The sequence below is a fragment of the Pyrgilauda ruficollis genome, unplaced genomic scaffold (genome assembly GCF_017590135.1).
Source record: "Pyrgilauda ruficollis isolate IOZ18807 unplaced genomic scaffold, ASM1759013v1 scaffold57, whole genome shotgun sequence".
Lineage (NCBI taxonomy): Eukaryota > Metazoa > Chordata > Aves > Passeriformes > Passeridae > Pyrgilauda > Pyrgilauda ruficollis.
Window position 1 is genome coordinate 4,257,122 of NW_024527377.1, and position 20,702 is coordinate 4,277,823.

General features: G+C 46.6%; 1 protein-coding gene across 3 annotated transcripts; it reads left to right on the plus strand.

The window, feature by feature from the left end:
* The first annotated feature begins 893 nt into the window (after positions 1-893).
* On the plus strand, positions 894-20,645 carry HMGXB3 (HMG-box containing 3). Of its 3 annotated transcripts, none has more exons than XM_041482013.1 (20): positions 894-1,086; positions 1,750-1,897; positions 2,325-2,499; positions 2,945-3,508; positions 4,173-4,271; positions 5,773-5,904; positions 7,706-8,121; positions 8,475-8,650; positions 8,943-9,040; positions 9,607-9,705; positions 10,223-10,372; positions 12,000-12,298; positions 13,680-13,807; positions 14,350-14,481; positions 14,749-14,933; positions 15,517-15,736; positions 16,826-16,959; positions 17,346-17,462; positions 17,799-18,008; positions 18,711-20,645. In XM_041482013.1, the coding sequence occupies exons 2-20, from the start codon at positions 1,752-1,754 to the stop codon at positions 19,179-19,181; spliced, it is 3,951 nt and encodes a 1,316-aa protein (XP_041337947.1). In that variant the 5' UTR covers positions 894-1,086; positions 1,750-1,751; the 3' UTR covers positions 19,182-20,645. The 3 variants fall into 3 exon arrangements, with proteins under 3 accessions (XP_041337947.1, XP_041337948.1, XP_041337946.1); XM_041482014.1 differs by having other exon boundaries at positions 8,475-8,644; positions 11,997-12,298; XM_041482012.1 differs by having other exon boundaries at positions 895-1,086; positions 11,997-12,298.
* The last annotated feature ends 57 nt before the right edge of the window (positions 20,646-20,702 follow it).

Below are 20,702 nucleotides of genomic sequence, written 5' to 3' on the forward strand. Positions count from 1 at the left end.
TGCCCTGTGCTGGCTCCACCAGGGAAGGGCCAGGCCTGGAGCGCCGCTCCAAGGAGCGCAGGAGGGAGAAACGCGTGAAGACAGTGCACAAACGGGAACACACTCACAGTACTGAAGTGATTTCAGCATTTATTATAATTTTAAAAAGGCCTTTGATGGGGGCTTGCAGGCCGCGCAGGAACGTTCCCATCAAGGATGCTGTAGTGCCGGCGCTGAGTTTTCTCGAGCAGCCACGTCCCCGATGTTCCAGGAGGAGCGGCACAGGTTCACTGGCTCAGATGCCCCTTTTTATCCTGTTTTTGTCCATTTGCGTTGGTTTCTGTTCGGATCCTTCATTTGCGTGAAGGTTTAAGGCGCTCAATTGGCCATTACAGCTCTGTCCAGGCTGGCTCGTTTCGCTTGGGGGCAGTGCACCTTACTTAGGTGTAATACGGTACACTGAGTACCGTATTTCTTATAACTACCCTTTGAACTCCTTTTACAATATAACAACCAAACTAACAATGCTTAACAATTACCAACTATTTTACAACCGTTTCTATCCCATGTATGACAATTGCACACAATGATGAACCGAAGAGCTCGATGCCGTTCCTGCAGAAGGCACTCGCACTGCCGCGGCCCGAGCCCTTTGCTAGCTAAGCGCTAATTAATCATTAATTGCACCGCGCTGCCCGTGCCCTGCCCTGTCCCGCCCTCGCGCGCCGCCGCCCTCACGACAAACGGCGGGAACCGCGCACGTGCGCGCCGCCACCTCGCCGCGCACGCGCAGGAGGAGTGACCCCTCCCGGCCGCCGTCCCGCCCCGCCGTGCCCCGGACGCCGTCTCCGCGGTCACTTCCGGCAGCGGCCCCGGCGCGGAGGCCCCGGTGCAGCCCCGCTCCGCCCGGGCCCGGCCCGCAGCCGGCCCAGCATGCCGGGGCGGCCCGCCCCGCACCGCCCGCCCGCCCCGCACTGCCCGCACGCACGCTTCCCCCTGCGCGGCCGGCCCCTGGCCCCGGCGCTGCCTCCTCCACGCCGCCGCGCCCCGGCGGGAACGTGACCACAGCTCGCCGCCTGTCCGCCCGCGCGGCCGCGGAGCTGTCCGGTGAGTCGGGACACCTGGGAGGGGGCCGCGGAAACATTTAGCAGGGCCGGAGGGAGCCGCGCCGCTCCGCTTGGCCTCGGGCGGTGCGGAGGAGCCGGGGCTCGGGTAACGGCCTGAGGCACCCCGGCATCACCGGCTGCGCGGGGCCGGGGCTGCACTGCCGGGGGAGGGCTGCACTGCCGGGGGGGCTGCACTGCCGGGGGCTGCACTGCCGGGCAGGGCTGCTGCCTTTATCTCCTGCGTCTTCCCCGAGCCGTCCGTCATCGCTGTCAAGCGCGGAGCCGGCGGTGCTGAGGGGGTTGTGGGGCTGCTCCTTCAGCCCCCGGCCTGGCCCTTGCAGCGTGGCCGTGCTGTGACACCTGGAAGCCAGGCAGCTCGTGGCTGAGCGTGCGGCTCGCTCTGGGTCAGCAGGCTCACCGGAGAGCTCCCCGTGCAGCTGGGAAATGCAGGTGCAGTGTATCTGCGCTGAACTGCTGGTATTGAGGTTATAGAAATAGAGGCTGCCTTCTAAAAGTAGATAAATAGAGAACACATGTCTTCATTTAATTAGAGTCAAACTGAGATGCCAACAGTGCTGTCAGTTTATGAAAGTGGTTAAAAGTGCTGTTTGTTGGGAGAAACATTGTATGACTTGGCAGGAGCCTAACAGAATGTGTGTTTCAGCCATGGAGGCTCCCTACGATGGCGCTGAGGTAACTGTGGTGATGGAGGAGATAGAGAGCACTTACACTTACACGTCTCCAGTGCCATCCAAGAAGAAGAAGAAACATAAAAGTACTGCTGATCATGGAGAAAAAGCCAAGAAGCCTCGGTAGGTTCTTTCTCCCTTCATTTTGTTCCTTGGTAGGGTGTGGGAGCAGTTTTCCTTGTTTCTGACATGAGTGGACTTTGCAGTGCACTTGGAACACGTCATAGTGTAAAGCATTTATGTGAAATATCAGCTCGATGCTTTGGGCCTGCTCAGACATTCTTTACAGGTGCCACTGTTGCTCAGTTTAGAGTTTGTTTACCCCACATAATTTGCCTTAGGCTGTTCCTCAGAGGTTCTCTTTTTTCTTCTGAGGTTCTCCTCAGAGAGAGAGAGTTTTCATTTGGTTAAAAAATGCATTTGCAAATAAAATTAAATGTAACTTGCTTATCACATGACCTTGAGACAAACCTAAACCTTGTGGATTTACTTTTCCCCAAGGAATTTATGTGGAACAACATTAATATTTCAATTTCTGGTTGTGTTTCAGATCTGCTTACCTTCTCTACTATTATGATATTTACTTGAAAGTACAACAAGAACTTCCACACCTCCCTCAATCTGAAATCAACAAAAAGATCAGTGAGAGCTGGAGGTTGCTCAGTGTGGCTGAAAAGAGCTATTACTTGGAAAAGGCCAAGCTAGAGAAAGAGGGACTGGACCCGGTGAGTTGTGTTTCTGGAAGTTCTTTGGCTGCTGAGGAGAGGGGCAGTTACCTGCTTATGTAGCACTGTGTGGGAGAGTCACTTAGCTGCAGATTCCAGTTTGTGTCCTTGCTCAGGGCAGCCTTTGGAGAAGCAGTGTGGGGCCACTGCCTTTTGCCTTTGCCTTCTGTTCAGTCCAGGGAGCATGGTTTGTAATCCAGGATGGGTATGTCTGGTAGCTGCTCATGGCAGGATTTTTTGTGTCCTTTCATCAGAGTGAGTGTTGGTAAAGTGAGTGATAAAACCAGGAATCAGAGGGATTCTGCAGGCTCTGTTGTGTGGAGAAATTCCCAGCAAACTACTTCAGGAAACCATTTGAACCTTAGGCACTAAAATAGCAGGATTGAGAACTAAATCTCTTCCTTTTCTCATCTTCGTTTATTCCATCCTCTGGTTTTGCCTGCAGAACTCCAAGGCATCCACTCGAACTGCAGTAGTCCCTGACATTCCAGGCTTCCGTAAGATTCTTCCTCGCTCTGATTATATAATTATCCCCAAAACCACTCTTCAGGAGGACAGGAGCAGGCAGTCTCTGGAGCTGTGTGTGACACAGAGCCCGGCATCATCCGAAGGCTTGGCAGCTCCCAGGAATGTCAGCAGCGTGTCCCGTGACACCGTGCAGAACATCCTTTCCGTGGACTCGGGCCAGGCCGGCGTCTCGGAGCAGTGCATTGCCATCGAGGGGCTGGCAGAGGACACGGCAGCCTTCGCCCAGCCCGAGGCTGCAGAAGAAGCTGTTACCTCAGAGGTTCTCTCTCGCTATGTTGGGCCTGTGACAGAGAAAGTGGCTGGAGAGATCCTCTTGGATGAGGCTTCTTTGGAAATAGAAGGACAGCCATACCAGGCAGCCCGAGTGGTTATTGAGGAGACCCTGGTGAGCAGCCCCTCAGACATCTCCAACGGGGGCATCGCTGTGGCCCGTCCCCAGGTGCCCAATGGGGTGTCTGTGGTGACCGTGGTGACTGGGAGGGTAAGTTTTTTCAGTGACACTCAGGCTCCCGCCAGATCTCACCTGAAACATCTGAGTGCTGTTTCCCACATTTTACTTGAGATCCTCTGCGGGTGCAGGAGATCATCTGCTTGCCCAACTGCTGGTGCTCGGTGCTGAGAGAAACAGAAACTTTTGTAATCGATGATACAAAAGTAACTCCCTGTCTGAGTTGTCTCTGCTTGCAGGTTGACTCTGACTCAGCCTTGTGCTGGTACCAATTGTGTCTTAACATGACAGAGTTCTTTTAATTGTTTGTTGTAACAATATTTGAGGTATTACAGTGCCAGTAATTGGGTTCTGCAGTTGCACTGTAAGATTTTGGTGAGAAAAAATGATACTGCTGTGCTTCTGATAGCTGTTTTCCTGGTTGCAGAGAGGTAGAAGGGAGTCCTTTTAAGCTGAAGTTTTAGGGATCTTGCATAGAAAACCTTAGTTTGTGAAGAGTTGGATTCTCCATTTTGTTTGAGGAGTTTGGTAATTTCCAGAGTACATCTGATAAAACCTTTGCTTTTGAAATGGTTGCTGCTCTGTCCTATATTCTGGTCTCATCAGTCCTTAAGACACATGAATGTTCTTGAGAGGGAGGGATGTGGGTCACCATGTCTTATTTTATGCATGTATTTTGCCTTTGATTTCATTTTAGGATACTGAAGAGAGTAGCTCCTCCACACCTGCAACACAGTTTATCATGTTACCTTTGCCAGCTCACTCTGTTGTGGAGAACCCAGCATCAATTAAATTGGTAAGAAATTCAGAGTCTTGTATGGTATGTTAAGGTTTGGATGTATTGTCATAGATTTGTCTTAAAGATGTTAGAGGGAGGGATTTGCTCATGGTTCAGTTTTTAAAGATAATCCAGTTTGGAGTCACCGTATCACTTGATGTATTTCTTGTCCCTTGTGTTATGTCTTGCATAGGCTAAGAGGGTCTCTGACTTCCTGCAGTGTCTTACAGGGCCCATTTCTTCTGCCTTCTTCCTCAGGGAATTCTTGGAAACAGGTGGAGTAGATAAAGCTATCACAACACATCTGGCCAACAGCAGTGTCTGTGTAGCCATCCACATCCACTACTTGGATGCATATTTCTCTTCATACAAAGCACTGTCCATCCCTTTAAGGGCAGGGATCTGCTTTTTCCTGCTCTGCAGGAAAGCATGAACTCCAGAGCTCTTGCTTTGGCAGGAGGGGAGCAATGACCTGAGGTTTTGAGAAGCCATATTAGAGGCTGTGTGGCCTGTTGCATGAGGAAGAATAGTATTATTTCACTAATCTAACCACTCCAGCTACCTGGAGTTTTTGTAGCCATTTTGGGAGTTCACTGTACAGTCAGTACTGCAGCTCCTTCTGTTATATAAGCTAGCATCAAATCCTGTTTTCCAGGTTCTCTATGCTTCCAGCTGATGGAACACTGCAGATATTTATAGTGGTGCATAGTGTGATGCTCTTCCAGTTGTCTCGGGGAGAACGGAAATACCTCAGGTTTTTGTTCCTGAGAAGGATCTGGTTAAAACTGACTCATTTCTTTGACAGCAGCACTTGCATTTCTAGAAAAAATCTGTACCTAGTTAGGGAGTTAGAGTACAACAGCTCCCTCAGGAGTGTTGAGAGCAGGATATTGGGAAGTGTTGATGCAGTTGTCCTGGCACAGATGACACGTTCTACTTTAGTTGTTTGTGTAAATAGTGCCTGGTGATGCTGCTCATGCTTCAGTAGTTCACAGCAAGTTACAGTGAAGGACCAGGGAACACTTGACCATCCCATGCAGCAACAAATTACTGACAAAACTGCCTTTGCATCATGAGAGCTTGTCTTCAAGTCTTTTTGCTGTGTAACAACAAAAAGAGTGTTAGTAACATCTTGTCTTATTGTGGATTGCTATTAGAAGCATTTTAATGCCATCTTACTATGACTTTTTCATGTTCAAAAAAACCTTTCACATCACTGTAAATGCAAGATTAGTTTCTCAGGAGGTTATGTGCATTGTTCATCTCTGTTCTGCAGGTTGATCTAAATTCTGGTAATACCAGAGGCTGTTGTGTAGACTGAGCATTTAGACTCACATTAGTTATGGTGCTGACTCGCCCTGACCCAGCTGTGTGGTGTTTGTTCAGTAAAATGAATAATAATGCAAGGCTGGTGATTTGCCAAATAACATTTTAAGGTGCTTATGAGAAAAAAGAAATGATCACCACAGCTTTGTGGTTTTCAGGTCTGTAGACAAATTCTTGACAATTCTTGTTTCAGACAACCACCTATACTCGCAGGGGACATGGAAATTGCACCAATCCTGGCTGTTCCTTCACTTATGTCACCAGGCATAAACCACCAAAATGCCCAACGTGTGGGAACTTCCTGGGAGGGAAATGGATCCCAAAGGTAAATTCGTCTTTCCTTTCCTGACTTTGAGACAAAAAGTGCTGGTTTTGTGAATGCCTGTGATACTTCCAGACCTGTAGATCTAGCACAGGAGGTCAGATACACCAGAAATGATCCCTGCACTTGTGTTCCAGTGCGTGTGCTGGAACAAGTCACTGTTGCAGAGGACACTTGGCCCAGGTGAGTCCTGAAATCACCACACCTTGGGTAAAGATGCTGCTCCTATCTGTTAGAATAGATGGGGCTGCATTTGCTGACTCTCTCATTGAGAGGATACACATTCTTCTGGCCCTCTGCCTGCACAGTTCCTGTGACTGGGAGGCATTGCCTGTCCCTCCTGCTATAGCCCCAGCTAAGCTTGGGAAGTTGTTTTGTGGTAATTAATATCAGCATTTGAAGTTTTTCCCACAAATTTAGTTTTCTGTGGTCTTTCAACATTGTTTTTTTAACAGAGAGGAGGAACAACTCTCAGTTAACAATCCCTTAGGAGCTTGTTAATAAAGTTGATCTAGTGGAAGCTGAAGTGCTGTTGGGTATTGTTGTCTCATGGCCATGTGTCTGATCATGATATTCTAACCTCTGACTGGAAGGAAGTTTCCAGGTGTTGGTATAGTTGTAAAGCTTGTCTGAATGGAAAAGTCTTTCTCCACATGATGCCTACTCTGCTTAAATTATTGGCATCTCTACTAGCTGTTTACCGAAAAACATACTTGATCCTTAAACCTTGGCACTATCCTGGTAATTAGTCAGCTCTGAACAGATGTGCATTTCTGTCTGAAGTAAGACTCCTCAGGCACAATTTAAAGGATGTTCTCAGTGTGAAAATTGGCATTGACATTCAGTGGGTTTGTGTGGATTTGTTCTGAACCTGCTTTGTTTTGTGTCTGGATCCATTAAACATTCAGGGATGAGAACTCTCTTGGGCAGCCTGCAAACTCTGTGGTGTCTGAGCTGAAGGCTGAGCTTCCTGTGTGGTAGGGTACAAATAGTGATGGTGACATCTTTGCTTTTGTTTAGTAAACGTGCTGAGGTAGAGAGATGGCTGAATGCAAAAAGTATTTCTGGATTCTGCCTGAGCATGGCATGTCTGCTGCTGTTCAAGCCTACTCTGGTTAGGACTGAAAGGTTTTAGAGGGAGTTTTCTTTTTTGTCTTTCAGACTTACTCTGGTCTGCTGGGTTCCATTTCTGATATATTTTCCCATATTCCAGTTCAGTGTTCATTATGCCTTTGTTGACTCCAGTACAATGATTTCTGTAGCCTTAGTCTTGGAACTAACATTTTTCTTAAAGTCAGAAAACCCTCCTAAGTAATCCTGTTTTCTGGTTGGCTCACATGCTTGCTTTTCTGAAAGCATATATCCAAAAGATGCGAATTCTCAGTCTTAACTCCCTTTGATTGCTCAGTAATGTTGAAGAGCAGACAGCATCAGAGAGCTGAAACCATGAAAGAGGAGCGTAGGAGGTGGGCCCTTGCTACAGAGAGTGGTGGGTGACTTTGTGGTGTTGATGCTAATGGTGACATTTAAGGGAATTTAAGAAAGATAGATTGATTCTTCAAAGTAAACAATATCTAAAAATAATACATGAAGGGCCAAGAGGCCAGATACAATGTTAGCAGGGCCTTTGCTGTTGTAGGAGATGCTGTCTGTTACTCTCTTACAATTCACTGCTTAAACACTTAGAATTTTGCTGTTTTGATCCGACATTAAATAGGCCACGGGAAACATGGCATATGTGCAGGGGACTTGCTTATCTGTGAAAGCCAAAAGTTCTGAAATGTGACTCTCTCCTTGTTTCCAGGAAAAGCAACCAAAAAGCAAATCTGAGCCAAATTCAGGCACCTCTCTTAAAACTCCAGCAGCTAAAAGAGGTCAGCAGTCAGCCCTCGCAGAACCCACGGCCGCTAGCGACAGTTCCTCCAAGTCCGCCTTGGAGAGCTCCGAAGCTGTCAGCCAGCTGCTGAACGCCGTGCCTGTCGGAGGGCAGATGCCTGAGATGGAGTGGGAGGAAGTGATCATCTCTGAGGGCCACTTCCTCCCAAATAATGTGCTTGCTGAAGACAGGAAGAGTGCTGTTGGAGCGGTGCTGGGCCAGGAGAGCCAGCGGCAAGCAGACAGCTCTTCAGAGCAGGCAGAGAAAGGAGGTGTAGGGCTGGGGGTGTCGACATCTTCTGAGGTGTTGAGTCCAAATGCCTCGGTGAAAAAGCCACTGGTGGGGTGAGTCAGTTTTCCATGTGTTATGGGAGCATATGATGTCTATTGTGTGCTCATGGGACTAGGCCAAGAAGTTGAAGGCTGTTGGCAGTGCTTCCTGTAAGACTTACTGTATTTGCTGTCTGTTTTGTGCCAGTTCAGGATTGTTCCTTTGAGTCTTTGTCCATCAGAACTAATATATTTTTTTAAGTGACAGATTGTAGTCACATTGCAGATGCAGCCTTAGCACTGTCTCTCTTTCTATTGCAATAGCTGTGATTAGTGTGCTAACAAAGCACAATTCAGAGGAAAGAGGAAAACTGAAGCTGAGGGGAAATAGACAGAATATTTTTCCACTTGTAGCTCTTGTTTTTCAGAACTGATGCAACAGCTGCTACACATAAGGGACAAGAAGCAAAGAGTAAACCAAGACCCAAGCCCTCCTTGCTGGCTGCAGCCAGACCCATGCGAGCCATTCTGCCTGCTCCAGTCAGTGTGGGGAGAGAGGCCAGCACAGAGCAGCTGAGCAGCAGGCAGGCCTTTGCAAGTACTGGTAAAAGCAGCATTCTCTGTGTGCTTTGGGTACTGTTGTCTTTCCTCACCTTGCTGAAGTGGTGTCTGCCAATAACAGGATAGGTTTCAAGGGAGGTGGCTACCAATGCTAGGAAAAAAACCAGTTTGTCTCTGCCTGAGTGGAGTAAATGGGCCATGAAACACCTGCTTGGGTTATTTCAAGCTCAGAGGAAAGATCTCACATGACTAGACTGGCATTTAACAAAGATGTCAGAAAGAAACAGAACCTGTTTTCTCACACTTAACCTGATGCATCTCTTTCCTCCTTCTAGACAAGCATTCCCCTGTGAGAACATCAGGCTTGAAGCCCAGTACACTGAAACAGTTGGGCCAGTCAGTTCTGCAGCCACCACCTGCTGAGGAACAAAAGGTTGTTCTCCAAATGCAAACTATTTTCCTGGATTTTCTGGGGGGAGGATTTGCTTGTGGTTTTGGTTTGTTTTTTTCTTTTTTCTCTCAGGTGAGTTATATGACCTGAATGAGAAATAGAACAAAAAATGTAGCAGCCTTATGGTGATGAGATCTATAAGTGGCTGCTTTTATGATATAGCTGGATAGCAGAATGACTGCTTGGTGGCTGAGTGTGGGAACTGAGCTGAGATGCTGTTGGACAATCCTGGTGTTGGTTACTTTGGGAACCTCCCAGCTACTTCCAGAAGATGTTTTAAGGATCTGCTGGTGCTTTGATAATCTGACATGCAATATTGAATACTGAGCTTTTCACCTCTAAAATATGATCAGTATGCCAAGGTGCTGAAATGAATCTGTGAATTGTAATTCCTTTGCATGCAATGTAGTATCTTATAGTATTATGGATATTAAATGAACATTAATCTCTTGGGGGCAGGAATGCTAATAGATACTGATTATTGATGCATGTATGTATTTAGTAGTAGGTGTCTAATGGGTGTTGTTTTTTCTGCTTTCAATCTCTAGCTCCACAGTTCTGTGACTAGCAGGACATCTCAGGTTAAGGTTGTGGAGGTCAAACCAGACACATTCCCTTCCTACAAGTACAGTTGCACCGTAACTTTGGTGAGAATTTTTCACATAGGTGACTTCTGCCACTGGGAATGTCTGCTCTGGGATGGGAAGGATATGGGACTTTTGTTTTACTGACTTGCACAAACACATTTCATTTTTAACGTGAATAATCTGTACTTTGTGTCATCTCTAGACCTAGTCCAGGATGGCCATGCAGGGCCTTGTTAAGAGATGGATTTTAACTCATGTCCCCATGCATAATCCCCATCCCCTCCTTGAGTCAGCGGGGAAGATCAGGGGTTTCTGAATGAATTTAATGTGCTTCTGGCCTGGAGAGCTGGCCCCAGAATGTCTAAGTGCCACTTAAAGGATTCTGTGCAAAGTGACAGGGCTTGCTATCGATGTTTAAACAAGATGTTACCAAGTGGAGATAAAACATATAATAATGTTTTTTAGAATCTTGTTGGCTTAGAATTATAGAGTCATTCAGGCTGGAAAAGACATTTAAGATCATGGAGTCCAACTATTAAAAGTCAAGGTCAGCAAACATCTCTTTTGTGTCATTCAGGATTTGGGATTAGCAACATCACGGGGCAGAGGGAAATGCAAGAACCCCTCCTGCAGTTATGTGTATACAAACAGGCACAAGCCACGCATCTGTCCAAGCTGTGGGTACAACCTTGCCAAAGACAGGACTGAGAAAACAGCAAAATCCCTGGTAAGGTTCAAGCTGGCTTGTTTTATCACGTCTGTTATGAGCTGGGCAGAGAAGTTTAGTTTGCAAGTCCCTATGGAAACATGGTTTGGGCTTTTTTTTTTTTTTTTCATCATGATAAACTTTTCTGACAGAATTATTCCTATTTAAAATATCTGTGATGATGTTTGTCAAATTCCTGTAGCAGTGGTGCTTCAGGCTGAGAATGTCTGAGCACACCCAGTGCTACCACTGGGTGTCTCCTTGACTTAAAAATGCTTTTGTTCTGTCAGTCCATGCTGGGAAAATCGACCTGAAGTCACCACATTGCTGTGTCAGCTTTGTTGAACTTCAGACTTCATCAAGAAACTCCCAAGTATGCTCTGCTTTGTGAGCAGTTTGGGGCTAGTGTCAGTCAAGTTAGTACATCTTGTATTAGAGCTTCCTGTTTTTGAGTGTTTGTGGAGCGATTTTACTTCCAACATGAATTTATTTCTGGATGTAGGGGTTTTTTTTCTGATGTATAAATATATTTTCAGTTGTCTGCTGTTCTATGTGGATTTATTAATTCTGGGGTTATTTTATTTGCCTTTGCAGTCTCAGAGGTTAGCTTTTCTCATACTGAATTGTCATGTTTTTAAAACAATAAATGAAAAAAGGAGCTTTCCTGCCCTTAGCTGGAATGCCTACTCAGCAAATAGATAGAATTTTAGTCTGTATAGTAATGACTCATCCACTTGCCTATTTTTTATTTTGAAGAACATAACTTTGTTTAGTTGTTTTGTTTTTTCTTTAAAAATGCAAACAAACAGAGATGGCCTGTGTGAAACTCACACAAACAGCTGTGTAAGGAACAGCAGTGTGCTTAGCTCAGCTTCCATTCTGAGAGGCATGTGGCTTTTCTCTTCCTCATTTAGTTTTTTTCTTTTTTTCTGGTTGTTCATCTATTTAACATTCCTGTCACACAGTTCATCGTTGTCTCTGGGCTTTTGACTGATCATTTATCTCTTTGCTGGACTAGTCAGAAAACCAGGTTGAAATGTTGACAGAAGAGTTGCAGGGATTAAACGGATCAGCCTGTTTGGGTTCTCTTTGTTCTCCTGGCACAGCCTGGAGTTTGGTTCTCCTGTGTTTGTGCATTTGTTGTGATGATATGTGTTGGAGAAGGGTAGAGTGTAGCTGATCAATTGTTATTGATTAGTGTGTTCTGTGTATCACAGCCCCCAGTTCTCTGTTAGTACTTGGTTCCTCCACCTTCTGGAGAGCTGTGCAGGCTGCCCTGAGCCTGTGCCTGATAACCTGTGGAGAAAGATAGTGATAATTGGGAGCTCAAGTGATGAGGGTTATTGAGGTGTTTATATACCTGTTGGTGGTTATCCTCACCTTCTGGGTCCCCAGTCCCTGCACTTAACAGTTTAATGGCCAGTCTGTGGTGGTTTGGCAGTGCAGGAGTTCCTCAAGGGCTGGCCTGTGATAAACTATTTTTGTTAAAGTAATTTGAGCTTGAAGTGGAGTCAATGATTCAGCAGTAGAGCTGAAGTCAGGTTTACCGAGTGCAAAGGCTGCTGTATTTCTGCTGCCTTTTATGACTTCTTTGGGCTTAATATTTCATCCCCATGCTTGCCTAGTTGGATATGTTGCTTTCCAGGAGGTCAGTCCAGGTCAGCCGGACGTGCTGAACACCAGCGAGCCCCTAACGCCGTCACAGAGGGAAATCCAGCGTCAGTCCACGCTGCAGCTGCTGCGCAAGGTGATGCAGATCCCCGAGAACGAGTCGGAGCTGGCAGAGATCTTCACCCTCATCCACGAGCTCAACAGCTCCAGGCTCATCCTGTCCAACGTGAGTGAGGAGACAGTGACCATCGAGCAGACCTCCTGGTCCAACTACTACGAGTCTCCGTGTGTGCAGTGCCTCCTCTGTAACAGCCCCTTGTTCAAAGGGGGACACAAGTAAGATTCCGCTTTGGATTTTGATTCTTTCAAGCTCATGCTGATTTTCTTTGTTCTGAGTCTGCCTGAAATAATATTTGCTTTGGCCCCTGGTAGTGAAGCTGGTGAAAGTGACACTGAGTAAGCTAGATGTGTATGGAAAGGGTTTAGCAGGATCAAAGAGTGACTGCAAAGTCTAGATGTAACTTTTTTCTTATTGAAACAGAGTATTTTCATTAGTCATCCCCTCTTGGTTTTCCATTCTGATGCTTTGAGGCTGAGAGAGGAAAACTTGTGTGTTTACAGATGCACATGGTATGATTTCCTTTTTCTCTCTCTCCCTGGTCTGAATATTTCCTGTGTGGGTCTTTTTGCTTATGATATTTTCATTCCTTTCATTTCTCAGTGTGTGCTTGAGTGAATGCTTTTTTGGAACAAATATCCAAATTGAAACCTGAAGGACTTCCAGAACTTTTAGTAAATAAGCTAGATTGCCTTAAGTAGATTTCCTTGGAAGCCTGTAGGATATCTCTTCCCTGAGTCTGCCAGACATCCTCCTGTTTCTGAAAATATGATCTAAGATTTTTCCTACAGCAAAATGTCAGGGAGTTTAATGTTGTGTTTCTTTCTTCTACAAAAAAAATTCTTGATACGAAGGATGGATAATTGCTTTGGTCAGGCTAGCACTAATTGAGGTCTTTCCAGAAGAGTTACTTTTTATGCTCTGTGTTCTTTTCAGAACAGAGCAATCTCCCACCCTGTCTCTCACCACAGGATTTACCAACCTGTGCATTGTAAATCCTTGTCCGTGCCTGGCTGCTTTGCTGTTCTCTGCATGTGGGACTCTCCCATGTGCCTGCACAGGCTCTAATTGAAGCCCTGCCAGTGGGAAGGAGGTGACTTTGGCTTTGATTAGTGTTTTCTCAGGTGGACAGCAGTATTTCAGCCACTGGCACTCTCCTGTCTGAACTTCCCCCTTGTCAGTTGCATTGTAGAGGAGCAGACCTTTCTGAATCTCTGTGTGCAGGACAGGCTGGTGGGTGGAATGTGTTACTGATCACCACAGCAATGGTACAGACACTTCTCCCAGGGCAGCTGGGGCCATAGGGTTCCTCCACCTCTGCAATAGTAGGTGCCCAGTGTATGGAGCTGAAGGGATGCTCTAGTGCTGTTTAAAAGAATATGAGTACTGACCTGACTCTGCCTGGGAAATCTTTTTAAAATGTAACTTTTTCTGGTGTGATATGGTGTGGTGAGCTGGCTTAGATTTATGTAATAATGAACTCATGTCATCTAGAATGTCTGAAGTTACTGCAGGGTTTGCAGTAACCCATTGGCTTCACTCAGAGTGGTTTTTGTTTTTTTTTTTTTTTTTTTTTTTTTTTTTTGTTGTGTGTTGCAGTTCCCTTGCTGGTCCTCAGGAGTGCTGGCTGCTGACAGCCAATAGATTACAGGTGGTTACAGCTCAGGTCAAAGTGTGCTTGAACCTGCAGTGTCTGGCCCTCCATAGCTTCACTGACATTTACACAGGTAGGAGAAATGTGAGCATACAGCATGACTGTAGTCTGAAGCCTTGGGATTGTATCAGGGTGTTGTCCAGGCAGAGAAAAGCTAGTTCCCTTCCCCGCTGTACTAAATTTGAATTATTTTTTAATTGCTTCTGCTTAGTCTGCAAATAAATCTACATTTGTGAGTGAAAACACATGAATGTTCTGGTGAGGAAGGCCTTGCCTTGATTCACTGGTGTAGGTCTCTGTGTGAATGTTGAGTTCTGCAAGGCAGCCCCTGAGATCATAGTCAGAGACATCTCTGGAGAGTGCTGTTTCATGGCATTGGCTAGTGAGATGGATTGATAGCTGTTCCATGTAACTTTTTAAATAACAGACAAGTCTGTGAAAGGAGCTGATCTTTCAGCAGGGAACTCTGCATTTCAGAGGTGCAGAAGCACTCTTTGTGTTTCCATTATCCTCTAAACTGTACTTGTGAGTGTGTTGTGTATCAGTAAGGAATAAATTTCTTTGTGAGGAAGATCTGGAGCCCTACAGACAATAACTGTCTTGTTTTAACTGCAGGCCTTTTCAATGTGGGTAACAAATTGTTAGTGAGCTTGGATCTTCTGTTTGCAATCCGAAACCATATTAAACTTGGAGAGGATCCCAGAGTGGCTGTTGGCAATATCCTTGACTCTGTACAGGAGCAAACTGGTGGGTTTTCCTTCTTGCTTTTTACCACAGCATACTAAACTGTGACCTGATGATGATTGTTAGGTTATAAAAAGGCAAACCTCACCTATTTTTAGTGTGTATGTTTCTGTTAAATCACTTCCTAAACCAAATAGTACCTCTATGACCAGTTCTTTGTAACAATTCTCTGGAGGGCAGGTTTGGTTTTATCCTGTGTAGGAGAGCCCTACTACTTCTCCAGTGGCTTCAGGATGTGAAAACTTTAACAGTGGCATGTTCTCTTTTCAGATAAAAGCCTGAGCCCTGATGAGCAGGCTCAGCTCCAGGAACTGCTGTGCAATGGCTATTGGGCTTTTGAATGCCTGACAGTCCGGGATTACAATGATATGATCTGTGGAATCTGTGGCATAACCCCCAAGGTGGAAATAGCCCAGAGGAATACGGAAAATGTCCTAGCACTGAAAAATATAGAGGTAGGTTTTTCCCACAGCTCACATCCTGTTTGTGTTCAAAGCAGATCATAATGATTTTTTGCTGACTCTGGTCTTCATGATGCACAATAAATACATGAGACCTTTGTGAGTGGTTTTCTGCCGATGCCTGACAAGAGGATGTGGCTGGAGCAGCAATGCCTGTGCTTCCTCTTAGAGGTGTTGATGTGTAGTTCAGGGAAAACAAGATCCTTTGTCCCTGGACCACAGCTTTTGTCTAGCAGCCTTGGGCCACAGGAACCTTGGATGGAAGTTGTTGAATTTGTCTTCTTCCTTTGACATGAACACATTGCTTTTTTCCCTCAAGTTTCCCTGAGATGTTGTCTTCTCTAACAGGGAGAAAAGCCCTAGTAGGAGAATGTAGCATGTCTGGTTTTTATGTCAAATATGTAAATTTTGAGTCTTACATGATGCAAAGTGTTTGTGGGAAGCTTTAGGAGACTGAAATAATCTTGTTATATTTGAGCTAAGCACTATCCTGGATAGTCCTCATGCCATGAGTGACACAGAACTGTCAAATGGACTGTGGTTTTTGTATTTGAGCATTCTTTCTTTCTCTCTGTAGTTTACTTGGCCAGAATACTTGCCATCAAGTGAAGTGAATGTGGAAGACTTTTGGTCTACGATGGAGACAGAGGTGATTGAGCAGGTGGCTTTTCCTTCTAGCATCCCCATCACAAAGTTTGATGCCTCTATTGTTGCTCCTTTCTTCCCTCCACTGATGAGAGGAGCAGTGGTGATCAATACAGAGAAGGACAAGAACCTACATGCACAGCCAGTGCCAGGTAATGGCTCAGGTTGTGCTTATTAAGGGAGTGCTTGATGTGTTGGTGACTTCAGTCTTGGTGATGTTTAACATTAAGAATAGCTGATTTCATGACACTTTAGAAGTTATGTGTGCTGAGAAAAGACAGGAACATTGAGGTGATTTCAGCTGTTCTCAGGCTCTTTGCTGCTTGAGGCTTGGCTTTTCCTGTGAAGTTTGGTTGCACTGGTGGGCTCTGATGCATGTGAGACATGGTGGACATGGCAGCGTTGCACCCCAGGTCTGATTGCAGAGGGATGCATGCACATCTTGAATGCCAGTCAGTGTTTGTTTCATGTTAGACTGATACTTGGAGTGTGGAAGTTACTGATAGTGCTTGGTATCTCAGTGGTACAATCTCAATAAAGGGTGAATAAGTTTTTGCAGAGCTTGAGAAAAAACTAGGAACGTGGTGTGCTAGTCCTGATCAGAGTTGTCAGCATTCAGTACATCCAGTGCATATTGAGTGCATGGAACAAGAAACAATGAGAGGAATAATCTCAGATCCGAGAGCTAAGATCAGTTAGCACCTGTTTCCCTTAAGAATTTAGGTGTTGTGTATAGGAAGGAAAACTGGCTTTGCAAGCTTAGCAAGTGTGTGAGTTGGCTTTGCAGACAGAGCTGCAGCTGCTTCAGAGTTGGGCTGCAGAAGAGCTGCGTGGGCTTTTGTGGAAGTGGAGTTCCAGAGAAATAACCAGGGAGAAGTGAAGGCTGAGCCTGGAGCTGTTCAGTCCGAACGCTGCAGTAACATTTATCTCTGCTCTTCTTCACTTGGTTGTCCTCACATCAGTGATTTAAAGGTTTCTCACATCAGTCATTTGAAGGTTACAAATGACAGGATAGATAAGTGCTTATGGAGTCTGCAGCCGTGCTGGGCTCAGTCTGGTGACCTCAGCAGTGAAGGGCTCAAGACAAGTGGTCTGTGATGTGCTTTGCAAGTAGGACTGTTCACAGCTCTCTTGCTGGCTGTGGATTGTGCAATCTCTGCTTCTGTAGTCTTCTTAGGAAATTATTTTGGTAAGTTCCCTTCCTGAGAATGAGTGCTGAGGCCTGTTTCCTGCCTTTGCAGGTAATGGCAGTGCCTTGGTGAGGCTCCTTCAGGAAGAAATCTTCAGGCCTGAGCTGATAGACTCTTACAGTGAGGAAGAGCTGCAGAGCTTCCTGACACAGTGTGGCATTCCCTGGGAGGCATCACATACAAAGGTAATGGCTTGTTTGCACACATACAAGCCTGCAGGAGTGGAGCTGTTCTTCACTGTCTTTCCCTCATCCACTCTTGCCATCCTAGACAATTAATTTCTCATCTGACTGCACTAAGGGCAGGGATGGGTGCCAGCAGGTTATAGGATAATTTACACATGGTGAAATAAATTGAACCTTTGTGGGCTAGAAGAAAGGAAGCCTGTAATTACCTTGTCACTGGCTCAGCATTGTGTAATTGCTTGTCATCCTCACAGTGCTGAGTGTGGGATTAGGAAGTTATTGGATGAAGTGCAAATTAGGATTTGGGAGACCTTGCATGCTGCCTTTTCCCTCTCTGCAGGGGTCTGTTAATTTTAGTCACTTTCTCTGGGGCCTGTCTTTTCTAGGACGAGCTCTGCTACTCCCTCCTGGCTCTCTATGAGTTTGTACAGAATGGGACAAGCATTACACCATCTTCTGCTCATCACACAGGAGGGAAAATCTACAAAGTGTGTCCACATCAGGTAGGGAAGACTGAAGCCACAAGTTCTTTTTTTCTTCCTTGTCTATTCATTATTTGACTTAACATCATGGAACTTCCTTATTGAATAGAAGCAATGGAATGGGCTTCTCTGAGCCTTGGGAATGAAACATGTTCCTCAGGGCTTGGAAAATTCCCCAAGACAAGGTGAATGTGTTTGAGGAGGAAGTAGAGTGTAGAAGTAGAGAAAGTAGCTGTCTGATTACTGTATAGTCTGGAATACCTGGAAGGAAGCTGAATGTTTTTAAGACTAGATTTTTTTTCTGTAGGTTTTCAGTTTTATTGTACTGCTGGCGTTAATCCATTTTTATTTTTCTAGGTTGTGTGTGGCTCTAAGTACATAGTAAGAGGAGAAAATGCTCGGGATCACGTGGACTTGTTGGTATCCTCACGCCACTGGCCTCCTGTGTATGTTGTTGATTCAGCCTCTTCAGTGGCGCTGTGTGCAGACCTCTGCTGGCCTGGCCTGACTTCCCAGATGTGGGGGAAGAACCAGGGCTGCTTCTCTGACCCCATGGAACCTCCAACGGTGAGTTATGTCTTTGCTCTCTGCAAAGTGTGCCAGTCCAGCATGGGAAAGCTGCAAGGGAGATGAAAATTATCCCCCCCACCATATGTAACCTGCATTGTGGCTCGAGATAATTTAATAGAATCACAGAATGGTTTGGGTTGGAATGGACCTTAAAGCTCATCCAGTTCACCCTCCTGCCACAGGCAGGGTCACCTTCCACTAGGCCAGGTTGCTCACAGCCCCATCCAACCTGGTCTTGAACACTGCCAAGGGTGAATTTGACCTGATACGTATCTCCTGATTTAAGCTTTGCCTGTGCATCACTCCTAAGCATAGCAGAATGTATTAGGTGTTGCCTGGGGATTGTGTTTGATTAATTCTCCTTAACAGGAAGAGCTGTGCTGGGAGTGCATTCTAACAGTTCAGATCATGAACTTTGGAGCACGTCACTTATTTTGACACAGCAACTCACTTCTTTCAGACTACTGCTATTCCTTGAGAAGTGGGAGAGAAATATTGTTCCTGGTGCCTTGGGGTTATCTGAGGGCATACAAGTGAGGGGGGAGTATACATACCATGTAGGGGAAGCCTGGATCATTTAGCCCTCCATTTGTTCTGGGTCATAGTGTTGGTTGGAGTTTGGCCAGCCAGTATTTTGTCTTCAGCTGTGGGGAAGTGACCTGTTGTTCCACCTGGTGTGTGTGTGTGTCTCTCCCCCAGTACGTGTCCTGCCCTGAACTGCTGGACCAGCACTACAGCGTAGACGTGACGGTGGCTGAGCACTCCCTTCAGCACCCCATCACCAAGTCCTCGGCGCGCCGCATCGTGCACACGGGCTCGGAGCAGAGCAGCCCCTGGGACCCCACGGCTCGGCACCACTGCATCGCGCTGTGCCGCGAGCTGGAGCCCTACGGCGCCATCGCCGCCGCCATCAGCGACAGCAAAACCAGCAACGCGCGCCAGCGGCCCATCACCTTCGAGAACCCCACGCACTATTACCTCTACAACCGCCTCATGGACTTCCTCACCAGCAGGGAAATCGTCAACAGGCAGATCCAGGAGATCGTGCAGAGCTGCCAGCCCGGGGAGGTGGTGATCCGTGACGCGCTCTACCGGCTCGGCGTGGCCCAGATCAAAACAGAAACGGACGAGGAGGAAGAGGGGAAGCAGGAGGAGGATAGAGGTTGCTGAGTTGGTTTCTCTCTCTGGTCGTCTCTGGTTTCTCTCTCTGGATGGGTGGGCTGAGCCAGCTTTTGCAGCTGTCTGGCTTGAGAGTTTATTTTTTATGTTATCAACCTCCACAAGTTGGAGATGTGATGCTGGTGGCTTTGACTGCTGTTACTGACCAAAGAGCTCTGTGCTTCCATAGCATCGTGATAGCTGCTGTGAGTATGGGTCTGTCATCCCCTTGCAGAAGGCTGCAAGGGCCTCCAAGGCATGTGATGGATCTGCTGTTCAGGGCTGTGGGATGTTGCCCTCCCTGCAGCTGGAGAGGGGAGAGGAGTTGCTGGTAGCAGGGAGTGTGCGTGGTCAAGCACACACAGGTTTTTTAATTCTGAATCTTGCTTGCTGACTTCTTTGTGCTTATTGGTGGCAGGGCTGGGGATGTGGGACCAGGCATAAACGGTAGATGGCTGCAACGATTTCCCCCAAAACATTCTGAATAGGTGAATTTAGGATACTGACTCCTGCTTGGTAAACTTGCAGAGCTCTCATAGGCATTGGCTGCAAGGTGTCTTGAGGAGGAGGAGGAGGTGTGCTGCTTTAACATGCTGTATCTGGGGAGCCTCCCTGGAGGCTGCACTCCTGGCCCAGGATCGTGGGGGCTTTGGCTGCAGGGAGTTTCTAGAATTGTTTGTCCCTTCACATGAGCACTAATAACTTAGAAGCCAAAAGGTACAGTGAGAGTAGTGTTCTGTATGGTAAGGTAAGAGCTGAGCCCCAGGGCGGCTGAGGGGTTGCAGGATGGTTTAAGTGCTATGCAAGGGGTGGCTTTGGAGAGGGGAGGGACACTCAAACACTGTGGGGAAAAAGGAGGAATGATGAGTGCAGTGTTACCAGAGCAAGCAGCGTTCCGTATTCCACCCTCATGGACGTGCTGGGAGAGCTGCACCCATCACTTTGTCAGGTGTCACACCTGCCCTGCCCATGTTCTCACAGCACTCTGGGGGTTAGAGGAGTCTCCTGCTGCCCAGGTTGCTTTGTCAGCCCCTTGAGAGGAGTCAGGATGAGACCTCTGCCTCTGCAGCACACCTGAGGAGCACCTGGGGCTGTGGGTGCAAAGCTGTGCTGTCATTGCTGCAGCTCCCTTTGGCCATGGCTGGTGGTGAAGGTGTTTGGTGTTTGCTGTGACCTGCAGAGGAGACAAGCAGGATGCCAGACTGCTAAGTTGCCATCTTGGGAGTTTATTTTGTCTGAGTGAGCAGTGGGGAAGATTCTGAGGCTTGCGGTGTGGTTGAAAACTCCCTTCTGTGAAGGGGAACCTATTGAGTACCGTACTGTTAAAGTAAATGTATTAAGTCTGAGCAAATGCAGTAATCATGGCTTGGGGTTTTTCTGTTAAGAACATTAACTTATTATAAGAGACATTAGTGACTTTTTTCAGTCAGTGATAAAGTTTAATAAATTATCTCCAATTTTGGGGGTGAAACTGTGGTCAAGTGACTTGGGTTGGCTTTTTTTTTTTGTGTACAAGACCTGGATGGCTGCAGG